Source organism: Carcharhinus amblyrhynchos, chromosome 6 (assembly GCF_965287045.1).
Source record: "Carcharhinus amblyrhynchos chromosome 6, sCarAmb.v2.hapA, whole genome shotgun sequence".
Classification (NCBI taxonomy): Eukaryota; Metazoa; Chordata; class Chondrichthyes; order Carcharhiniformes; family Carcharhinidae; genus Carcharhinus; species Carcharhinus amblyrhynchos.
In genome coordinates, this window is record NC_137329.1 from 67,805,325 (window position 1) to 67,832,277 (window position 26,953).

Consider the following 26,953-nt stretch of genomic DNA (forward strand, 5'->3'; position numbering starts at 1 on the left):
GAAGGATAAAAGCCTCCACATCGCCACAAATATTAATTTTACTATTCTTTTTGTGTTATGTATTTTTGGGATTGAGAATAAAGTTTTTCTCTGTACAAAATGGCAAGCCATCCACAAAAGAGCACGTAAACACCTCTTTAAAAAGTATTAGGAACTACATGGTAGCAGACACTTTAATCAACTAAAAGCTTTCAGTGTGGTTCCTCCTACACTTGCCCAAGTCCTGTTTTGACATAACTCTTACCTGATGCACGCTGGAATCATTTATGTGGTACCACTCAAAGTCTTTGAAAGATTTCACATACACAGTGTAATGCCCAAAGGTTGCAAATCCTTGATGGGCCAGCACTGCATAAAGCTGATACTGCCAGCATTCCTGTGGAAATCAAGATATCAGAGCATAAGGAGTAGGCAATTCAGCCTCTCATTCAATTCAATCACAAATGAATTTCTATATCAACTGCATCTTCCCACTCTATCCCCATAACCCTTAGAATCATAGAATCACTACACTGCAGAAGGAGGCCATTCAGTCCACCAAGCCTGCACCAACAACAATTCCAACCAGGCCCTATCCCCACGTATCTACTCTGCTAGTTCCCCTGACACTAAAGGACAATTTACTATGCCCAGTCAACCTAACTGGCACATCTTTGGACTGTGGAAGGAAACCAGAGCACCTGGAGGAAACCCACCCAGGCATGGGGAGAGTCATTTGAGGCTAGAGTTTAACCCACGTCCCTGACGCTGTGAGACAGCAGTGCTAACCACTGTATCAGTGTGCTGCCCGTTTGCTGCCAAACTATTGAATCAATAGTATACAAAAATCTAACAACTTCACTCTTCAGTAGACTCACTAGCTTGCTCCTTTCTCTAACCTTGTATCATCAGCTAACATGGATAGATTACATAACCTCATCAAAGTTAAAAATATATATATCGCAAATAACTGAGGCCGCAGCTTTGTGGTAGCCAGGACGAGAGGTATTATTTAAAATGCAACTAAGAAAATAATTATTTAGTTCACTAAAACACAATCAGGTTGGCAGGGCAGGTCAAATGTTGCAACTGTAGTATGTGGGAAATGACGGACATCTTTGTGATCTTCAGTAATCACATTTGCAATTAGTGCCTGCAGCTCGAGAAACTTTGGCAAAAAATTAATGAGCTGGAGTCCGAGGTTCAGAGGCTGCAATGCATCCGAGAGGGGAAAGCTCTCTGGACATTTGGTTCCAGGAGGTGGCCTCACCCTTTATGAAATCTTTTCCTGATTTGGTCAGTGGTAAGGGGCAAGAAGGTGTGATGTGAGTGAGACAGGGAAGGGGATCAAGAAGTTAGAATTGTAGGAGCGTCTGTCCTTGCAATTGTCCATTAGGTTTGAGGGTCTTGTTGCCTATATACATGAGAGGGTTGATGAGTAAACCAACCATAGGACTGTGGTACAGGAAGCCATTCAAGTATGGGAGCAAAAAGGAATTTAGTGGCGACAGGGACAGTATAGTGAGGGGGATTGATACTGTTTTCTGCAGCAAAGAGTAAGGTTCCAAACAGAGATATTGTCTGCCCAGTGCCAGGGTTCTGAACATCTGCTCCAGGCTGGAGAGGAACTTGCAGTTGGAAAGAGGAGAATCCTGTTATTGTGGTCCATGTAGGGAACAATGAACATTTCAATAGAGAGGTATACTTCGAAATAAAGAGTTAAAAGGAAGGGAGGAACTTAAATAATCATGATCAATAAGGATAATGTTCTGGGAAGGATGGCAAGCCCCCCTGGACTTGATGGTTTTCATTATAGGGTTTAAAAGCTGTAGCTGCAGGTGCATTGGTTGTGATCTTCTAAAACTCCCAACATTATGGAAAGATCCCAGTGGATTGTTAAATCATGAACCTCAATTCAAGAAAGCAGGGAGACAGAAAGCAGGAAACTATAAACAGTTAACCAAAAACTTGTCAGAGAGCAAGTGCTAGAATCCATTAGTCAAGAAGAAATAGCAATATACTTACCAAATCACATAAAATCAGGCAAAATCAATGTGTTTTCTGAAAGAAAATTAACCTTTTCCTCACTTATTAGTTTTCTGAGGAAGCAAACAGGAAGATGAGATGGGGAATCAATAGAAGTGATGCACTGGATTTCAAATAGACACTTGATAAAGTGCTATGTCAAAGGTTATTAAACAGGCGTTTGAGAGATTCTGGTGCAGTATACTGTCACTCAGCTGGCCAGGTATTTCAGACAGATTCTGGTGCAGTATACTGTCACTCAGCTGGCCAGATATTTCAGACAGATTCTGGTGCAGTATACTGTCACTCAGCTGGCCAGATATTTCAGACAGATTCTGGTGCAGTATACTGTCACTCAGCTGGCCAGGTATTTCAGATAGATTCTGGTGAATTTGTGTAATCAGATACTGAAAAGGTGTGAAAAAAGCACCCAGTGAGTCTGACTTCAGTGGTGGGGAAACATTTGGAGAAGATACTGAGGGACAGAATATATGCACATTTAGAAGAAAGTGGATAAATTAGTGACAGGCAGCATGATTTAAATTAGTGACAGGCAGCAGGAAGGCTAATGGGATGCTGGCCTTTATAGCGAGGGGGATTGAATATAAAAGTAGGGAGGTCTTGCTGCGGCTGTATAGGGCATTGGTGAGGCCGCAGCTGGAGTACTGTGTGCAGTTTTGGTCGCCGCACTTACACAAGGATACTTTGGCCTTGGAGGGAGTGCAGAGGAGGTTTACTAGGCTGATACCGGAGTTGAGGGGGTTGAGCTATGAGGAGAGGCTGAATAAACTAGGCTTGTACTCGTTAGAGTTTAGAAGAATGAGGGGAGATCTCATTGAGACATATAAGATGATGAATGGGATGGATAGGATAGAGGTGGAGAGACTCTTCCCGCTCAGAAAGGATAGTAGGACTAGGGGGCACAGCCTCAAGATAAAGGGGGGGTGGTTTAGAACGAAGTTGAGGAGGAACTTCTTCACTCAAAGGGTGGTGAATCTCTGGAATTCTCTGCCCGTTGAGGTGGTGGAGGCTGCCTCGCTAAATATTTTTAAGACGCGGTTTGACGGGTTTTTGATAAGCAAGGGGATTAAGGGTTATGGGGAGAGGGTGGGAATGTGGAACTGAGCCACGACAGATCAGCCATGATCTTATTGAATGGCTGGGCAGGCTCGAGGGGTTAGATGGCCTACTCCTGCTCCTATTTCTTATGTTCTTATGATTTTGTGCGGGGAAGGTCATGTCTCACCAAATTGATTAAGTTTTTTGAAGAGCTGACAGATAATTGATGAGAGAAGGGCTGTAGATGTAGTTTATATGGACTTTAGTAAGGCATCTAACAAGGCCCCACATGGCAGACTGGTACAGAAACTAAAATCACATACAATTCGGGTATTTGTGAAGGGTGACTTTGACTTCCCCCATACTAATTGGGACTCCCGTACAGCCAGGGGCTTGGATGGAGTGCAATTTGTTAGATGTGGCCAGGAGGACTTTTTGATACAGTATGTTGACAATCCAACCATGGAAGGGGCCATACTAAACTTGGTATCAGGAGTGAGCTGGGCCAGGTGATCTAGGTTTCAATGGGGGAGCATTTATGGGCTTAGCAACCATAATGCCATAATATTTCGGGTAGTCATGGATAAGAGAATGAGTGGCCCTTGGGTGAGGGTGCTTAATTGGGCTAAGGTCAATTACATCCAAGTTAGACAGGAACTGGCAAATATGGATTGGGAGTGGCTATTTAAGAGCAAATCTACATCAGGCATTGGGAGGCTTTTAAAGGCCAGTTGATTGAACTGCAAGGCAGACATGCCTCTGTAAAAATTAAGGTTAGAAATGGCAGGATTCGGGAACCATGGATGATGATGGAAATTTGTAAGCTTAATCAAAAGGAGAAAGGAAACATATGTTAGATCTAGGCATCTAAAAACTGAAGAAGCCCCTGAAGAATATAGTGAAAGTAGGAAAGAACTTAAATGTGGAATTAGGAGAACTAAATGGTGCCACGAAGTGTCTTTAGCAAATACAGTCAAGGAGAATCCCAAGGCTTTTTATGCATATATTAAGAGAAAGACAGTAGCAAGAAAAAGAGTAGGCCCACTCAAGGACAATGGAGGGAAGTTATGTGTGGAGCCACAGGGAGTGGGTGAGATCTTTAATGAGTACTTTGTATCGGTATTCACCAAGGAGGAGGCATGATGGATGCTGATGTCAGGCATAGGTCTGTGAACACTCTAGAGAATGTCAATATATCAAAGGAGGAAATGCTGAGTATCCTAAATTGCATTAAGGTAGACAAGTCCACAGGGCCAGATGGGATCTATCACAGGATACTGTGGGCGGTAAGGGGAGAAATAGCTGGGGCTTTAGCAGATATCTTCACAATCTTATTGACCACAGGCGAGGTGCCAGAGGACTCGAGAATAGTGAATGTTGTGCCTTGTTTAACAAAGGACGCAAGGCTAATCCAGGAAATTATAACCCGGTGAGCCTGACTTCAGTGGTGGGGAAACATTTGGAGAAGATACTGAGGGACAGAATATATGCACAATTAGAAGAAAGTGGATAAATTAGTGACAGGCAGCATGATTTTGTGCGGGGAAGGTCATGTCTCACCAACTTGATTAAGTTTTTTGAAGAGCTGACAGATAATTGATGAGAGAAGGGCTGTAGATGTAGTTTATATGGACTTTTGTAAGGCATCTGACAAGGCCCCACATGGCAGACTGATACAGAAACTAAAATCACATACAATTCGGGATGGGCTAGCTGGATGAACACAGAACTGGCTTGGTTATAGAAGACAGAGAGTTTTGATGGAATGGCGCTTTTTAAAATGGGGACCTGTTGGTAGTGGTGTTCTGCAGGGATCAGTGCTGGAGCATCTGTTGTTTGGGGTATATATAAATCACCTGGAGGAAATTGTAATAAGTTTGCGGATGACATGAGATTCATGGAGTTGCTGATAGTGCCAGGGTTGTCAGAGAATACAACAAAATATAGATAGATTGGAGACTTGAGTACAGAAATGGCAGATGGAGTTTAATCTGGTCAAATGCGAGGTGATGCATTTTGGAGGATCAAATTTAGGTGTGAATTATACAGAAGCCTTCGGAACATTTACTTACACAGGGATCTGGGTGTGAAGATCCACAGTTCCCTATAAGTGACAACACAGGTGGCCAAAGTGATTAAGAAGGCATATGGCATGCTTGCCTTCATTGGACAACTGGGGCATTGAGTACAGGAGTTGGGAAATCCTGTTGCAGCTACATAAAAACTTAGTTAGGCCGCATATGGAGTATTGCATGCAGTTCTGGTCACCACACTACCAGAAGGATGTGAAAGCTTTGGGGGCAATGCAAAGAAGGTTCATCAGGATGTTTCCTGGTCTCAAAGGTGTTGGTTATATGGAGAGGTTGAATAAACTAGGATTATTTTCACTCGAAAGATGGGGAGGCTGAGGGGAGACCTAATACAGGTCAACATAATTATGAGAGATAGAGATAGAGCGGATGGTCAGAGGCTTTTTCCAAGGATAGAAGTGTCAATTACAAGGGGGCAGAGGTTTAAGGTGAGAGGGGGTAAGTTGAAGGGAGATGTGCGAGGGAAGATTTTTATGCAGAGAGTGGTGGGTGTCTGGAATGTGCTGCCAGAGGATGTGGTAGAATCAGGTACATTAGCAACATTTAAGAGGCATTTGGATGGGGTACATAAATAGGGAGGAAATAGAGAGATATGGGTCCAGTAAGGGCAACAGGTTTTTTTAGTTAGGGTATTGTGATTGGCACTGGCTTGGAGGGCCGAAGGATCTGTTCATGTGCTATACATTTCTTTGTTCGTTTAATCTTCCTCTACACTGTCCAGGTCAAACGTTCTGAGAACAGGTACAGCACCAGGTTAGATACAGATAAAGCTCCCTCTTCACTGTCCCCATCAAACACTGCCTGGAATGCACTGACAGAGGATGTGGTGGAAGCAGGCACATTAGTAATATTTAAGAGGCACCTGGACAGGTACATGAATAGGGAGGAAATAGAAGGATATGGACCAAATAAAAGCAGAAGGTTTTCTTTAGTTTAGTTAGGGATCACAATCGGCACAGGCTCAGAGGGCTGAAGGGGCTGTTCCTGTGCTTACTTGTCTTTGTTTTTTGTTCTCTTTACAGTCTCTCACCTGGCCAGGTATTTCAGACAGATTCTGATGTGGTATACTGTTGCACATCTGCACAGGTGCTTCAGAGTATTTCTGGTGCAGTATACTGTCACACACCTGGCCAAATGTTTCAGACAGATTCTGGAGTGATATACTGGACATGGGGACTGGGTTATAGGTGGTGATTATTGTGGGTGGAGAATGGTTACGGGCGGTCTTTATTCAAGGTGGGGAATGGTTAGACCCTGAATAAATACCTCAGAATACACTCAGAAATACACTCAGAATGAACACCGCCTATACTCCCCACCAAGCATAAACACCACCTGTAACGCACTCCCCACCCAGCATAAACACCGCCGATAACCCACTCCCCACCCAGAATAAACACCACCTATAAACCACTCCCCACCCAGAATAAACACCGCCTATAACCCACTCCCCACCCAGAATAAACACCGCCGATAACCCACTCCCCACCCAGAATACACACCACCTATAAACCACTCCCCACCCAGAATACACACCAGTTATAACCCACTCCCCACCCAGAATACACACCACCTATAACCCACTGCCCACCCAGAATAAACACCACCTATAACCCACTCCCCACCCAGAATAAACACCAGTTATAACCCACTCCCCACCCAGAATACACACCACCTATAACCCACACCCCACCCAGACTAAACACCACCTATAACCCACTCCCCACCCAGCATAAGCACCACCGATAACCCACTCCCCACCCAGAATAAACACCGCCTATAACCCACTCCCCACCCAGAATAAACACCACCTATAACCCACTCCCCACCCAGAATAAACACCACCTATAACCCACTGCCCAACCAGAATAAACACCACCTATAACCCACTCCCCACCCAGAATAAACACCGCCTATAACCCACTCCCCACCCAGAATAAACACCACCTATAACCCACTGCCCAACCAGAATAAACACCACCTATAACCCACTCCCCACCCAGAGTACACACCACCTAAAACCCACTCCCCACCCAGAATAAACACCACCTATAACCCACTCCCCACCCAGAGTAAACACCACCTATAACCCACTCCCTACCCAGAATAAACACCACCTATAACCCACTCCCCACCCAGAATAAACACCACCTATAACCCACTCCCCACCCAGAATAAACACCGCCTATAACCCACTCCCCACCCAGAGTAAACACCACCTATAACCCACTGCCCACCCAGAATAAACACCACCTATAACCCACTGCCCAACCAGAATAAACACCACCTATAACCCACTCCCCACCCAGAGTACACACCACCTAAAACCCACTCCCCACCCAGAATAAACACCACCTATAACCCACTCCCCACCCAGAGTAAACACCACCTATAACCCACTCCCCACCCAGAATAAACACCGCCTATAACCCACTCCCCACCCAGAATAAACACCACCTATAACCCACTCCCCACCCAGAATAAACACCGCCTATAACCCACTCCCCACCCAGAGTAAACACCACCTATAACCCACTCCCCACCCAGAATAAATACCACCTATAACCCACTCCCCACCCAGAATAAACACCACCTATAACCCACGCCCCACCCAGAGTAAACACCACCTATAACCCACTGCCCACCCAGAATAAACACCACCTATAACCCACTCCCCACCCAGAATAAACACCGCCTGTAACCAACTCCCCACCCAGAATAAACACCACCTATAACCCACTCCCCACCCAGAGTACACACCACCTATAACCCACTGGCCACCCAGAATACACACCACCTATAACCCACTCCCCACCCAGAATAAACACCACCTATAACCCACTCCCCACCCAGAATAAATACCACCTATAACCCACTGCCCACCCAGAATAAACACCACCTATAACCCACTCCCCACCCAGAGTACACACCACCTATAACCCACTGGCCACCCAGAATACACACCACCTATAACCCACTCCCCACCCAGAATAAACACCACCTATAACCCACTCCCCACCCAGAGTACACACCACCTATAACCCACTCCCCACCCAGAATACACACCACCTATAACCCACTCCCCACCCAGAATAAACAGCACCTATAACCCACTCCCCACCCAGAATAAACACCGCCTATAACCCACTCCCCACCCAGAATAAACACCACCTGCAACCCACTCCCCACCCAGAATACACACCACCTATAACCCACTCCCCACCCAGAATAAACACCACCTATAACCCACTCCCCACCCAGAATAAACACCACCTATAACCCACTGCCCACCCGAGATAAACACCACCTATAACCCACTCCCCACCCAGAATAAACACCGCCTATAACCCACTCCCCACCCAGAATAAACACCGCCTATAACCCACTCCCCACCCAGAATAAACACCACCTATAACCCACTCCCCACCCAGAATACACACCACCTATAACCCACTCCCCACCCAGAATAAACACTGCCTATAACCCACTCCCCACCCAGAATAAACACCACCTATAACCCACTCCCCACCCAGAATACACACCACCTATAACCCACTCCCCACCCAGAATAAACACCACCTATAACCCACTCCCCACACAGAATAAACACCGCCTATAACCCACTCCCCACCCAGAATACACACCACCTATAACCCACTCCCCACCCAGAATAAACACCACCTATAACCCACTCCCCACCCAGAATAAACACCGCCTATAACCCACTCCCTACCCAGAATAAATACCGCCTATAACCCACTCCCCACCCAGAATACACACCACCTATAACCCACTCCCCACCCAGAATAAACACCACCTATAACCCACTCCCCACCCAGAATAAACACCACCTATAACCCACTCCCCACCCAGAATAAACACCGCCTATAACCCACTCCCCACCCAGAATAAACACCACCTATAACCCACTCCCCACCCAGAATAAACACCACCTATAACCCACTCCCCACCCAGAATAAACACCACCTATAACCCACTCCCCACCCAGAATAAACACCACCTATAACCCACCCCCACCCAGAATAAACACCACCTATAACCCACTCCCCACTCAGAATAAACATCGCCTATAACCCACTCCCCACCCAGAATAAACACCACCTATAACCCACTCCCCACCCAGAACAAACACCACCTATAACCCACTCCCCACTGAGAATAAACACCACCTATAACCCACTGCCCACCCAGAATAAACACCACCTCTTACCCACTCCCCACTCAGAATACACACCACGTATAACCCACTCCCCACTCAAAATACACACCACCTATAACCCACTCCCCACCCAGAATAAACACCGCCTATAACCCACTACCCACCCAGAATAAACAGCACCTATAACCCACTCCCCACCCAGAATAAACACCACCTATAACCCACTCCCCACCCAGAATAAACACCACCTATAACCCACTCCCCACCCAGAATACACACCACCTATAACCCACTCCCCACATAGAATATACACCACCTATAACCCACTCCCCACCCAGAATAAACACCACCTATAACCCACTCCCCACCCAGAATAAACAGCACCTATAACCCACTCCCCACCCAGAATAAACACCACCTATAACCCACTCCCCACCCAGAATAAACACCACCTATAACCCACTCCCCACCCAGAATACACACCACCTATAACCCACTCCCCACCCAGAATAAACACCACCTATAACCCACTCCCCACCCAGAATAAACACCACCTGCAACCCACTCCCCACCCAGAATAAACACCACCTATAACCCACTCCCCACCCAGAATAAACACCACCTATAACCCACTCCCCACCCAGAATAAACACCACCTATAACCCACTGCCCACCTGAGATAAACACCACCTATAACCCACTCCCCACCCAGAATAAACACCGCCTATAACCCACTCCCCACCCAGAATAAACACCGCCTATAACCCACTCCCCACCCAGAATAAACACCACCTATAACCCACTCCCCACCCAGAATACACACCACCTATAACCCACTCCCCACCCAGAATAAACACTGCCTATAACCCACTCCCCACCCAGAATAAACACCACCTATAACCCACTCCCCACCCAGAATACACACCACCTATAACCCACTCCCCACCCAGAATAAACACCACCTATAACCCACTCCCCACCCAGAATAAACACCGCCTATAACCCACTCCCCACCCAGAATACACACCACCTATAACCCACTCCCCACCCAGAATAAACAACACCTATAACCCACTCCCCACCCAGAATAAACACCGCCTATAACCCACTCCCTACCCAGAATAAATACCGCCTATAACCCACTCCCCACCCAGAATACACACCACCTATAACCCATTCCCCACCCAGAATAAACACCACCTATAACCCACTCCCCACCCAGAATAAACACCACCTATAACCCACTGCCCACCCAGAATAAACACCACCTATAACCCACTCCCCACCCAGAGTACACACCACCTATAACCCACTGGCCACCCAGAATACACACCACCTGTAACCCACTCCCCACTCAGAATAAACACCACCTATAACCCACTCCCCACCCAGAGTACACACCACCTATAACCCACTCCCCACCCAGAATACACACCACCTATAACCCACTCCCCACCCAGAGTACACACCACCTATAACCCACTCCCCACCCAGAATAAACACCGCCTATAACCCACTCCCCACCCAGAATAAACACCACCTGCAACCCACTCCCCACCCAGAATACACACCACCTATAACCCACTCCCCACCCAGAATAAACACCACCTATAACCCACTCCCCACCCAAATAAACACCACCTGCAACCCACTCCCCACCCAGAATAAACACCACCTATAACCCACTCCCCACCCAGAATAAACACCACCTATAACCCACTCCCCACCCAGAATAAACACCACCTATAACCCACTGCCCACCCGAGATAAACACCACCTATAACCCACTCCCCACCCAGAATAAACACCGCCTATAACCCACTCCCCACCCAGAAAAAACACCGCCTATAACCCACTCCCCACCCAGAATAAACACCACCTATAACCCACTCCCCACCCAGAATACACACCACCTATAACCCACTCCCCACCCAGAATAAACACTGCCTATAACCCACTCCCCACCCAGAATAAACACCACCTATAAGCCACTCCCCACCCAGAATACACACCACCTATAACCCACTCCCCACCCAGAATAAACACCACCTATAACCCACTCCCCACCCAGAATAAACACCGCCTATAACCCACTCCCCACCCAGAATACACACCACCTATAACCCACTCCCTACCCAGAATAAACACCACCTATAACCCACTCCCCACCCAGAATAAACACCGCCTATAACCCACTCCCTACCCAGAATAAATACCGCCTATAACCCACTCCCCACCCAGAATACACACCACCTATAACCCACTCCCCACCCAGAATAAACACCACCTATAACCCACTCCCCACCCAGAATAAACACCACCTATAACCCACTCCCCACCCAGAATAAACACCGCCTATAACCCACTCCCCACCCAGAATAAACACCACCTATAACCCACTCCCCACCCAAAATAAACACCACCTATAACCCACTCCCCACCCAGAATAAACACCACCTATAACCCACTCCCCACCCAGAATAAACACCACCTATAACCCACCCCCACCCAGAATAAACACCACCTATAACCCACTCCCCACTCAGAATAAACATCGCCTATAACCCACTCCCCACCCAGAATAAACACCACCTATAACCCACTCCCCACCCAGAACAAACACCACCAATAACCCACTCCCCACTGAGAATAAACACCACCTATAACCCACTGCCCACCCAGAATAAACACCACCTCTTACCCACTCCCCACTCAGAATACACACCACGTATAACCCACTCCCCACTCAAAATACACACCACCTATAACCCACTCCCCACCCAGAATAAACACCGCCTATAACCCACTTCCCACCCAGAATAAACACCACCTATAACCCACTCCCCACCCAGAATAAACACCACCTATAACCCACTCCCCACCCAGAATAAACACCACCTATAACCCACTCCCCACCCAGAATACACACCACCTATAACCCACTCCCCACATAGAATATACACCACCTATAACCCACTCCCCACCCAGAATAAACACCACCTATAACCCACTCCCCACCCAGAATAAACAGCACCTATAACCCACTCCCCACCCAGAATAAACACCACCTATAACCCACTCCCCACCCAGAATAAACACCACCTATAACCCACTCCCCACCCAGAATACACACCACCTATAACCCACTCCCCACCCAGAATAAACACCACCTATAACCCACTCCCCACCCAGAATACACACCACCTATAACTCACTCCCCACCCAGAATAAACACTGCCTATAACCCACTCCCCACCCAGAATAAACACCACCTATAACCCACTCCCCACCCAGAATACACACCACCTATAACCCACTCCCCACCCAGAATAAACACCACCTATAACCCACTCCCCACCCAGAATAAACACCGCCTATAACCCACTCCCCACCCAGAATACACACCACCTATAACCCACTCCCCACCCAGAATAAACAACACCTATAACCCACTCCCCACCCAGAATAAACACCGCCTATAACCCACTCCCTACCCAGAATAAATACCGCCTATAACCCACTCCCCACCCAGAATACACACCACCTATAACCCACTCCCCACCCAGAATAAACACCACCTATAACCCACTCCCCACCCAGAATAAACACCACCTATAACCCACTCCCCACCCAGAATAAACACCGCCTATAACCCACTCCCCACCCAGAATAAACACCACCTATAACCCACTCCCCACCCAGAATAAACACCACCTATAACCCACTCCCCACCCAGAATAAACACCACCTATAACCCACCCCCACCCAGAATAAACACCACCTATAACCCACTCCCCACTCAGAATAAACATCGCCTATAACCCACTCCCCACCCAGAATAAACACCACCTATAACCCACTCCCCACCCAGAATAAACACCAACTATAACCCACTCCCCACTCAGAATAAACACCACCTATAACCCACTGCCCACCCAGAATAAACACCACCTCTTACCCACTCCCCACTCAGAATGCACACCACGTATAACCCACTCCCCACTCAAAATACACACCACCTATAACCCACTCCCCACCCAGAATAAACACCACCTATAACCCACTGCCCACCCAGAATAATCACCACCTATAACCCACTCCCCACCCAGAGTACACACCACCTATAACCCACTGGCCACCCAGAATACACACCACCTATAACCCACTCCCCACCCAGAATAAACACCACCTATAACCCACTCCCCACCCAGAGTACACACCACCTATAAGCCACTCCCCACCCAGAATACACACAACCTATAACCCACTCCCCACCCAGAGTACACACCACCTATAACCCACTCCCCATCCAGAATAAACACCGCCTATAACCCACTCCCCACCCAGAATAAACACCACCTGCAACCCTCTCCCCACCCAGAATACACACCACCTATAACCCACTCCCCACCCAGAATAAACACCACCTATAACCCACTCCCCACCCAAATAAACACCACCTGCAACCCACTCCCCACCCAGAATAAACACCACCTATAACCCACTCCCCACCCAGAATAAACACCACCTATAACCCACTCCCCACCCAGAATAAACACCACCTATAACCCACTGCCCACCCGAGATAAACACCACCTATAACCCACTCCCCACCCAGAATAAACACCGCCTATAACCCACTCCCCACCCAGAATAAACACCGCCTATAACCCACTCCCCACCCAGAATAAACACCACCTATAACCCACTGCCCACCCAGAATAAACACCACCTCTTACCCACTCCCCACTCAGAATACACACCACGTATAACCCACTCCCCACTCAAAATACACACCACCTATAACCCACTCCCCACCCAGAATAAACACCGCCTATAACCCACTTGCCACCCAGAATAAACACCACCTATAACCCACTCCCCACCCAGAATAAACACCACCTATAACCCACTCCCCACCCAGAATAAACACCACCTATAACCCACTCCCCACCCAGAATACACACCACCTATAACCCACTCCCCACATAGAATATACACCACCTATAACCCACTCCCCACCCAGAATAAACACCACCTATAACCCACTCCCCACCCAGAACAAACAGCACCTATAACCCACTCCCCACCCAGAATAAACACCACCTATAACCCACTCCCCACCCAGAATAAACACCACCTATAACCCACTCCCCACCCAGAATACACACCACCTATAACCCACTCCCCACCCAGAATACACACCACCTATAACCCACTCCCCACCCAGAATAAACACTGCCTATAACCCACTCCCCACCCAGAATAAACACCACCTATAAGCCACTCCCCACCCAGAATACACACCACCTATAACCCACTCCCCACCCAGAATAAACACCACCTATAACCCACTCCCCACCCAGAATAAACACCGCCTATAACCCACTCCCCACCCAGAATACACACCACCTATAACCCACTCCCTACCCAGAATAAACACCACCTATAACCCACTCCCCACCCAGAATAAACACCGCCTATAACCCACTCCCTACCCAGAATAAATACCGCCTATAACCCACTCCCCACCCAGAATACACACCACCTATAACCCACTCCCCACCCAGAATAAACACCACCTGCAACCCACTCCCCACCCAGAATAAACACCACCTATAACCCACTCCCCACCCAGAATAAACACCGCCTATAACCCACTCCCCACCCAGAATAAACACCACCTATAACCCACTCCCCACCCAGAATAAACACCACCTATAACCCACTCCCCACCCAGAATAAACACCACCTATAACCCACTCCCCACCCAGAATAAACACCACCTATAACCCACCCCCACCCAGAATAAACACCACCTATAACCCACTCCCCACTCAGAATAAACATCGCCTATAACCCACTCCCCACCCAGAATAAACACCACCTATAACCCACTCCCCACCCAGAACAAACACCACCTATAACCCACTCCCCACTGAGAATAAACACCACCTATAACCCACTGCCCACCCAGAATAAACACCACCTCTTACCCACTCCCCACTCAGAATACACACCACGTATAACCCACTCCCCACTCAAAATACACACCACCTATAACCCACTCCCCACCCAGAATAAACACCGCCTATAACCCACTTCCCACCCAGAATAAACACCACCTATAACCCACTCCCCACCCAGAATAAACACCACCTATAACCCACTCCCCACCCAGAATAAACACCACCTATAACCCACTCCCCACCCAGAATACACACCACCTATAACCCACTCCCCACATAGAATATACACCACCTATAACCCACTCCCCACCCAGAATAAACACCACCTATAACCCACTCCCCACCCAGAATAAACAGCACCTATAACCCACTCCCCACCCAGAATAAACACCACCTATAACCCACTCCCCACCCAGAATAAACACCACCTATAACCCACTCCCCACCCAGAATACACACCACCTATAACCCACTCCCCACCCAGAATAAACACCACCTATAACCCACTCCCCACCCAGAATAAACACCACCTGCAACCCGCTCCCCACCCAGAATAAACACCACCTATAACCCACTCCCCACCCAGAATAAACACCACCTATAACCCACTCCCCACCCAGAATAAACACCACCTATAACCCACTGCCCACCTGAGATAAACACCACCTATAACCCACTCCCCACCCAGAATAAACACCGCCTATAACCCACTCCCCACCCAGAATAAACACCGCCTATAACCCACTCCCCACCCAGAATAAACACCACCTATAACCCACTCCCCACCCAGAATACACACCACCTATAACCCACTCCCCACCCAGAATAAACACTGCCTATAACCCACTCCCCACCCAGAATAAACACCACCTATAACCCACTCCCCACCCAGAATACACACCACCTATAACCCACTCCCCACCCAGAATAAACACCACCTATAACCCACTCCCCACCCAGAATAAACACCGCCGATAACCCACTCCCCACCCAGAATACACACCACCTATAACCCACTCCCCACCCAGAATAAACAACACCTATAACCCACTCCCCACCCAGAATAAACACCGCCTATAACCCACTCCCTACCCAGAATAAATACCGCCTATAACCCACTCCCCACCCAGAATACACACCACCTATAACCCACTCCCCACCCAGAATAAACACCACCTATAACCCACTCCCCACCCAGAATAAACACCACCTATAACCCACTCCCCACCCAGAATAAACACCACCTATAACCCACTCCCCACCCAGAATAAACACCACCTATAACCCACCCCCACCCAGAATAAATACCACCTATAACCCACTCCCCACTCAGAATAAACATCGCCTATAACCCACTCCCCACCCAGAATAAACACCACCTATAACCCACTCCCCACCCAGAATAAACACCAACTATAACCCACTCCCCACTCAGAATAAACACCACCTATAACCCACTGCCCACCCAGAATAAACACCACCTCTTACCCACTCCCCACTCAGAATGCACACCACGTATAACCCACTCCCCACTCAAAATACACACCACCTATAACCCACTCCCCACCCAGAATAAACACCACCTATAACCCACTGCCCACCCAGAATAATCACCACCTATAACCCACTCCCCACCCAGAGTACACACCACCTATAACCCACTGGCCACCCAGAATACACACCACCTATAACCCACTCCCCACCCAGAATAAACACCACCTATAACCCACTCCCCACCCAGAGTACACACCACCTATAAGCCACTCCCCACCCAGAATACACACCACCTATAACCCACTCCCCACCCAGAGTACACACCACCTATAACCCACTCCCCACCCAGAATAAACACCGCCTATAACCCACTCCCCACCCAGAATAAACACCACCTGCAACCCTCTCCCCACCCAGAATACACACCACCTATAACCCACTCCCCACCCAGAATAAACACCACCTATGACCCACTCCCCACCCAAATAAACACCACCTGCAACCCACTCCCCACCCAGAATAAACACCACCTATAACCCACTCCCCACCCAGAATAAACACCACCTATAACCCACTCCCCACCCAGAATAAACACCACCTATAACCCACTGCCCACCCGAGATAAACACCACCTATAACCCACTCCCCACCCAGAATAAACACCGCCTATAACCCACTCCCCACCCAGAATAAACACCGCCTATAACCCACTCCCCACCCAGAATAAACACCACCTATAACCCACTGCCCACCCAGAATAAACACCACCTCTTACCCACTCCCCACTCAGAATACACACCACGTATAACCCACTCCCCACTCAAAATACACACCACCTATAACCCACTCCCCACCCAGAATAAACACCGCCTATAACCCACTTCCCACCCAGAATAAACACCACCTATAACCCACTCCCCACCCAGAATAAACACCACCTATAACCCACTCCCCACCCAGAATAAACACCACCTATAACCCACTCCCCACCCAGAATACACACCACCTATAACCCACTCCCCACATAGAATATACACCACCTATAACCCACTCCCCACCCAGAATAAACACCACCTATAACCCACTCCCCACCCAGAATAAACAGCACCTATAACCCACTCCCCACCCAGAATAAACACCACCTATAACCCACTCCCCACCCAGAATAAACACCACCTATAACCCACTCCCCACCCAGAATAAACACCAACTATAACCCACTCCCCACTCAGAATAAACACCACCTATAACCCACTGCCCACCCAGAATAAACACCACCTCTTACCCACTCCCCACTCAGAATGCACACCACGTATAACCCACTCCCCACTCAAAATACACACCACCTATAACCCACTCCCCACCCAGAATAAACACCACCTATAACCCACTGCCCACCCAGAATAATCACCACCTATAACCCACTCCCCACCCAGAGTACACACCACCTATAACCCACTGGCCACCCAGAATACACACCACCTATAACCCACTCCCCACCCAGAATAAACACCACCTATAACCCACTCCCCACCCAGAGTACACACCACCTATAAGCCACTCCCCACCCAGAATACACACCACCTATAACCCACTCCCCACCCAGAGTACACACCACCTATAACCCACTCCCCACCCAGAATAAACACCGCCTATAACCCACTCCCCACCCAGAATAAACACCACCTGCAACCCTCTCCCCACCCAGAATACACACCACCTATAACCCACTCCCCACCCAGAATAAACACCACCTATGACCCACTCCCCACCCAAATAAACACCACCTGCAACCCACTCCCCACCCAGAATAAACACCACCTATAACCCACTCCCCACCCAGAATAAACACCACCTATAACCCACTCCCCACCCAGAATAAACACCACCTATAACCCACTGCCCACCCGAGATAAACACCACCTATAACCCACTCCCCACCCAGAATAAACACCGCCTATAACCCACTCCCCACCCAGAATAAACACCGCCTATAACCCACTCCCCACCCAGAATAAACACCACCTATAACCCACTGCCCACCCAGAATAAACACCACCTCTTACCCACTCCCCACTCAGAATACACACCACGTATAACCCACTCCCCACTCAAAATACACACCACCTATAACCCACTCCCCACCCAGAATAAACACCGCCTATAACCCACTTCCCACCCAGAATAAACACCACCTATAACCCACTCCCCACCCAGAATAAACACCACCTATAACCCACTCCCCACCCAGAATAAACACCACCTATAACCCACTCCCCACCCAGAATACACACCACCTATAACCCACTCCCCACATAGAATATACACCACCTATAACCCACTCCCCACCCAGAATAAACACCACCTATAACCCACTCCCCACCCAGAATAAACAGCACCTATAACCCACTCCCCACCCAGAATAAACACCACCTATAACCCACTCCCCACCCAGAATAAACACCACCTATAACCCACTCCCCACCCAGAATACACACCACCTATAACCCACTCCCCACCCAGAATAAACACCACCTATAACCCACTCCCCACCCAGAATAAACACCACCTGCAACCCACTCCCCACCCAGAATAAACACCACCTATAACCCACTCCCCACCCAGAATAAACACCACCTATAACCCACTCCCCACCCAGAATAAACACCACCTATAACCCACTGCCCACCTGAGATAAACACCACCTATAACCCACTCCCCACCCAGAATAAACACCGCCTATAACCCACTCCCCACCCAGAATAAACACCGCCTATAACCCACTCCCCACCCAGAATAAACACCACCTATAACCCACTCCCCACCCAGAATACACACCACCTATAACCCACTCCCCACCCAGAATAAACACTGCCTATAACCCACTCCCCACCCAGAATAAACACCACCTATAACCCACTCCCCACCCAGAATACACACCACCTATAACCCACTCCCCACCCAGAATAAACACCACCTATAACCCACTCCCCACCCAGAATAAACACCGCCTATAACCCACTCCCCACCCAGAATACACACCACCTATAACCCACTCCCCACCCAGAATAAACAACACCTATAACCCACTCCCCACCCAGAATAAACACCGCCTATAACCCACTCCCTACCCAGAATAAATACCGCCTATAACCCACTCCCCACCCAGAACACACACCACCTATAACCCATTCCCCACCCAGAATAAACACCACCTATAACCCACTCCCCACCCAGAATAAACACCACCTATAACCCACTGCCCACCCAGAATAAACACCACCTATAACCCACTCCCCACCCAGAGTACACACCACCTATAACCCACTGGCCACCCAGAATACACACCACCTATAACCCACTCCCCACCCAGAATAAACACCACCTATAACCCACTCCCCACCCAGAGTACACACCACCTATAACCCACTCCCCACCCAGAATACACACCACCTATAACCCACTCCCCACCCAGAGTACACACCACCTATAACCCACTCCCCACCCAGAATAAACACCGCCTATAACCCACTCCCCACCCAGAATAAACACCACCTGCAACCCACTCCCCACCCAGAATACACACCACCTATAACCCACTCCCCACCCAGAATAAACACCACCTATAACCCACTCCCCACCCAAATAAACACCACCTGCAACCCACTCCCCACCCAGAATAAACAACACCTATAACCCACTCCCCACCCAGAATAAACACCACCTATAACCCACTCCCCACCCAGAATAAACACCACCTATAACCCACTGCCCACCCGAGATAAACACCACCTATAACCCACTCCCCACCCAGAATAAACACCGCCTATAACCCACTCCCCACCCAGAATAAACACCGCCTATAACCCACTCCCCACCCAGAATAAACACCACCTATAACCCACTCCCCACCCAGAATACACACCACCTATAACCCACTCCCCACCCAGAATAAACACTGCCTATAACCCACTCGCCACCCAGAATAAACACCACCTATAAGCCACTCCCCACCCAGAATACACACCACCTATAACCCACTCCCCACCCAGAATAAACACCACCTATAACCCACTCCCCACCCAGAATAAACACCGCCTATAACCCACTCCCCACCCAGAATACACACCACCTATAACCCACTCCCCACCCAGAATAAACACCACCTATAACCCACTCCCCACCCAGAATAAACACCGCCTATAACCCACTCCCTACCCAGAATAAATACCGCCTATAACCCACTCCCCACACAGAATACACACCACCTATAACCCACTCCCCACCCAGAATAAACACCACCTATAACCCACTCCCCACCCAGAATAAACACCACCTATAACCCACTCCCCACCCAGAATAAACACCGCCTATAACCCACTCCCCACCCAGAATAAACACCACCTATAACCCACTCCCCACCCAGAATAAACACCACCTATAACCCACTCCCCACCCAGAATAAACACCACCTATAACCCACTCCCCACCCAGAATAAACACCACCTATAACCCACCCCCACCCAGAATAAACACCACCTATAACCCACTCCCCACTCAGAATAAACATCGCCTATAACCCACTCCCCACCCAGAATAAACACCACCTATAACCCACTCCCCACCCAGAATAAACACCACCTATAACCCACTCCCCACCCAGAATACACACCACCTATAACCCACTCCCCACATAGAATATACACCACCTATAACCCACTCCCCACCCAGAATAAACACCACCTATAACCCACTCCCCACCCAGAATAAACAGCACCTATAACCCACTCCCCACCCAGAATAAACACCACCTATAACCCACTCCCCACCCAGAATAAACGCCACCTATAACCCACTCCCCACCCAGAATACACACCACCTATAACCCACTCCCCACCCAGAATAAACACCACCTATAACCCACTCCCCACCCAGAATAAACACCACCTGCAACCCACTCCCCACCCAGAATAAACACCACCTATAACCCACTCCCCACCCAGAATAAACACCACCTATAACCCACTCCCCACCCAGAATAAACACCACCTATAACCCACTGCCCACCTGAGATAAACACCACCTATAACCCACTCCCCACCCAGAATAAACACCGCCTATAACCCACTCCCCACCCAGAATAAACACCGCCTATAACCCACTCCCCACCCAGAATAAACACCACCTATAACCCACTCCCCACCCAGAATACACACCACCTATAACCCACTCCCCACCCAGAATAAACACTGCCTATAACCCACTCCCCACCCAGAATAAACACCACCTATAACCCACTCCCCACCCAGAATACACACCACCTATAACCCACTCCCCACCCAGAATAAACACCACCTATAACCCACTCCCCACCCAGAATAAACACCGCCTATAACCCACTCCCCACCCAGAATACACACCACCTATAACCCACTCCCCACCCAGAATAAACAACACCTATAACCCACTCCCCACCCAGAATAAACACCGCCTATAACCCACTCCCTACCCAGAATAAATACCGCCTATAACCCACTCCCCACCCAGAATACACACCACCTATAACCCACTCCCCACCCAGAATAAACACCACCTATAACCCACTCCCCACCCAGAATAAACACCACCTATAACCCACTCCCCACCCAGAATAAACACCACCTATAACCCACCCCCACCCAGAATAAACACCACCTATAACCCACTCCCCACTCAGAATAAACATCGCCTATAACCCACTCCCCACCCAGAATAAACACCACCTATAACCCACTCCCCACCCAGAATAAACACCAACTATAACCCACTCCCCACTCAGAATAAACACCACCTATAACCCACTGCCCACCCAGAATAAACACCACCTCTTACCCACTCCCCACTCAGAATGCACACCACGTATAACCCACTCCCCACTCAAAATACACACCACCTATAACCCACTCCCCACCCAGAATAAACACCACCTATAACCCACTGCCCACCCAGAATAAACACCACCTATAACCCACTCCCCACCCAGAGTACACACCACCTATAACCCACTGGCCACCCAGAATACACACCACCTATAACCCACTCCCCACCCAGAATAAACACCACCTATAACCCACTCCCCACCCAGAGTACACACCACCTATAACCCACTCCCCACCCAGAATAAACACCGCCTATAACCCACTCCCCACCCAGAATAAACACCACCTGCAACCCTCTCCCCACCCAGAATACACACCACCTATAACCCACTCCCCACCCAGAATAAACACCACCTATAACCCACTCCCCACCCAAATAAACACCACCTGCAACCCACTCCCCACCCAGAATAAACACCACCTATAACCCACTCCCCACCCAGAATAAACACCACCTATAACCCACTCCCCACCCAGAATAAACACCACCTATAACCCACTGCCCACCCGAGATAAACACCACCTATAACCCACTCCCCACCCAGAATAAACACCGCCTATAACCCACTCCCCACCCAGAATAAACACCGCCTATAACCCACTCCCCACCCAGAATAAACACCACCTATAACCCACTCCCCACCCAGAATACACACCACCTATAACCCACTCCCCACCCAGAATAAACACTGCCTATAACCCACTCCCCACCCAGAATAAACACCACCTATAACCCACTCCCCACCCAGAATACACACCACCTATAACCCACTCCCCACCCAGAATAAACACGACCTATAACCCACTCCCCACCCAGAATAAACACCGCCTATAACCCACTCCCCACCCAGAATACACACCACCTATAACCCACTCCCCACCCAGAATAAACACCACCTATAACCCACTCCCCACCCAGAATAAACACCGCCTATAACCCACTCCCTACCCAGAATAAATACCGCCTATAACCCACTCCCCACCCAGAATACACACCACCTATAACCCACTCCCCACCCAGAATAAACACCACCTATAACCCACTCCCCACCCAGAATAAACACCACCTATAACCCACTCCCCACCCAGAATAAACACCGCCTATAACCCACTCCCCACCCAGAATAAACACCACCTATAACCCACTCCCCACCCAGAATAAACATCGCCTATAACCCACTCCCCACCCAGAATAAACACCACCTATAACCCACTCCCCACCCAGAAAAAACACCACCTATAACCCACTCCCCACTGAGAATAAACACCACCTATAACCCACTGCCCACCCAGAATAAACACCACCTCTTACCCACTCCCCACTCAGAATACACACCACGTATAACCCACTCCCCACTCAAAATACACACCACCTATAACCCACTCCCCACCCAGAATAAACACCGCCTATAACCCACTTCCCACCCAGAATAAACACCACCTATAACCCACTCCCCACCCAGAATAAACACCACCTATAACCCACTCCCCACCCAGAATAAACACCACCTATAACCCACTCCCCACCCAGAATACACACCACCTATAACCCACTCCCCACATAGAATATACACCACCTATAACCCACTCCCCACCCAGAATAAACACCACCTATAACCCACTGCCCACCTGAGATAAACACCACCTATAACCCACTCCCCACCCAGAATAAACACCGCCTATAACCCACTCCCCACCCAGAATAAACACCGCCTATAACCCACTCCCCACCCAGAATAAACACCACCTATAACCCACTCCCCACCCAGAATACACACCACCTATAACCCACTCCCCACCCAGAATAAACACTGCCTATAACCCACTCCCCACCCAGAATAAACACCACCTATAACCCACTCCCCACCCAGAATACACACCACCTATAACCCACTCCCCACCCAGAATAAACACCACCTATAACCCACTCCCCACCCAGAATAAACACCGCCTATAACCCACTCCCCACCCAGAATACACACCACCTATAACCCACTCCCCACCCAGAATAAACAACACCTATAACCCACTCCCCACCCAGAATAAACACCGCCTATAACCCACTCCCTACCCAGAATAAATACCGCCTATAACCCACTCCCCACCCAGAATACACACCACCTATAACCCACTCCCCACCCAGAATAAACACCACCTATAACCCACTCCCCACCCAGAATAAACACCACCTATAACCCCCTCCCCACCCAGAATAAACACCGCCTATAACCCACTCCCCACCCAGAATAAACACCACCTATAACCCACTCCCCACCCAGAATAAACACCACCTATAACCCACTCCCCACCCAGAATAAACACCACCTATAACCCACCCCCACCCAGAATAAACACCACCTATAACCCACTCCCCACTCAGAATAAACATCGCCTATAACCCACTCCCCACCCAGAATAAACACCACCTATAACCCACTCCCCACCCAGAATAAACACCAACTATAACCCACTCCCCACTCAGAATAAACACCACCTATAACCCACTGCCCACCCAGAATAAACACCACCTCTTACCCACTCCCCACTCAGAATGCACACCACGTATAACCCACTCCCCACTCAAAATACACACCACCTATAACCCACTCCCCACCCAGAATAAACACCGCCTATAACCCACTTCCCACCCAGAATAAACACCACCTATAACCCACTCCCCACCCAGAATAAACACCACCTATAACCCACTCCCCACCCAGAATAAACACCGCCTATAACCCACTCCCCACCCAGAATACACACCACCTATAACCCACTCCCCACATACAATATACACCACCTCTCAGCCACTCCCCACCCAGAATACACACCACCTATAACCCACTCCCCACCCAGAATAAACACCACCTATAACCCACTCCCCACCCAGAATAAACACCGCCTATAACCCACTCCCCACCCAGAATACACACCACCTATAACCCACTCCCTACCCAGAATAAACACCACCTATAACCCACTCCCCACCCAGAATAAACACCGCCTATAACCCACTCCCTACCCAGAATAAATACCGCCTATAACCCACTCCCCACCCAGAATACACACCACCTATAACCCACTCCCCACCCAGAATAAACACCACCTATAACCCACTCCCCACCCAGAATAAACACCACCTATAACCCACTCCCCACCCAGAATAAACACCGCCTATAACCCACTCCCCACCCAGAATAAACACCACCTATAACCCACTCCCCACCCAGAATAAACACCACCTATAACCCACTCCCCACCCAGAATAAACACCACCTATAACCCACTCCCCACCCAGAATAAACACCACCTATAACCCACCCCCACCCAGAATAATCACCACCTATAACCCACTCCCCACTCAGAATAAACATCGCCTATAACCCACTCCCCACCCAGAATAAACACCACCTATAACCCACTCCCCACCCAGAACAAACACCACCTATAACCCACTCCCCACTGAGAATAAACACCACCTATAACCCACTGCCCACCCAGAATAAACACCACCTCTTACCCACTCCCCACTCAGAATACACACCACGTATAACCCACTCCCCACTCAAAATACACACCACCTATAACCCACTCCCCACCCAGAATAAACACCGCCTATAACCCACTTCCCACCCAGAATAAACACCACCTATAACCCACTCCCAACCCAGAATAAACACCACCTATAACCCACTCCCCACCCAGAATAAACACCACCTATAACCCACTCCCCACCCAGAATACACACCACCTATAACCCACTCCCCACATAGAATATACACCACCTATAACCCACTCCCCACCCAGAATAAACACCACCTATAACCCACTCCCCACCCAGAATAAACACCACCTATAACCCACTCCCCACCCAGAATAAACACCACCTATAACCCACTCCCCACCCAGAATAAACACCACCTATAACCCACTCCCCACCCAGAATACACACCACCTATAACCCACTCCCCACCCAGAATAAACACCACCTATAACCCACTCCCCACCCAGAATAAACACCACCTGCAACCCACTCCCCACCCAGAATAAACACCACCTATAACCCACTCCCCACCCAGAATAAACACCACCTATAACCCACTCCCCACCCAGAATAAACACCACCTATAACCCACTGCCCACCTGAGATAAACACCACCTATAACCCACTCCCCACCCAGAATAAACACCGCCTATAACCCACTCCCCACCCAGAATAAACACCGCCTATAACCCACT

General features: G+C 49.1%; 1 protein-coding gene across 1 annotated transcript in view; it reads right to left on the reverse strand.

Annotated features, from left to right (window-relative positions):
* LOC145344350 (ubl carboxyl-terminal hydrolase 18-like) overlaps positions 1-26,953 on the reverse strand; it is a 108,049-nt gene that overhangs the window by 33,074 nt on the left and 48,022 nt on the right. The window contains exon 9 of the mRNA XM_080191479.1: positions 245-376. Within this exon, the coding sequence (XP_080047605.1) occupies positions 245-376 (132 nt within the window). The remainder of the gene's footprint in view (positions 1-244; positions 377-26,953) is intronic.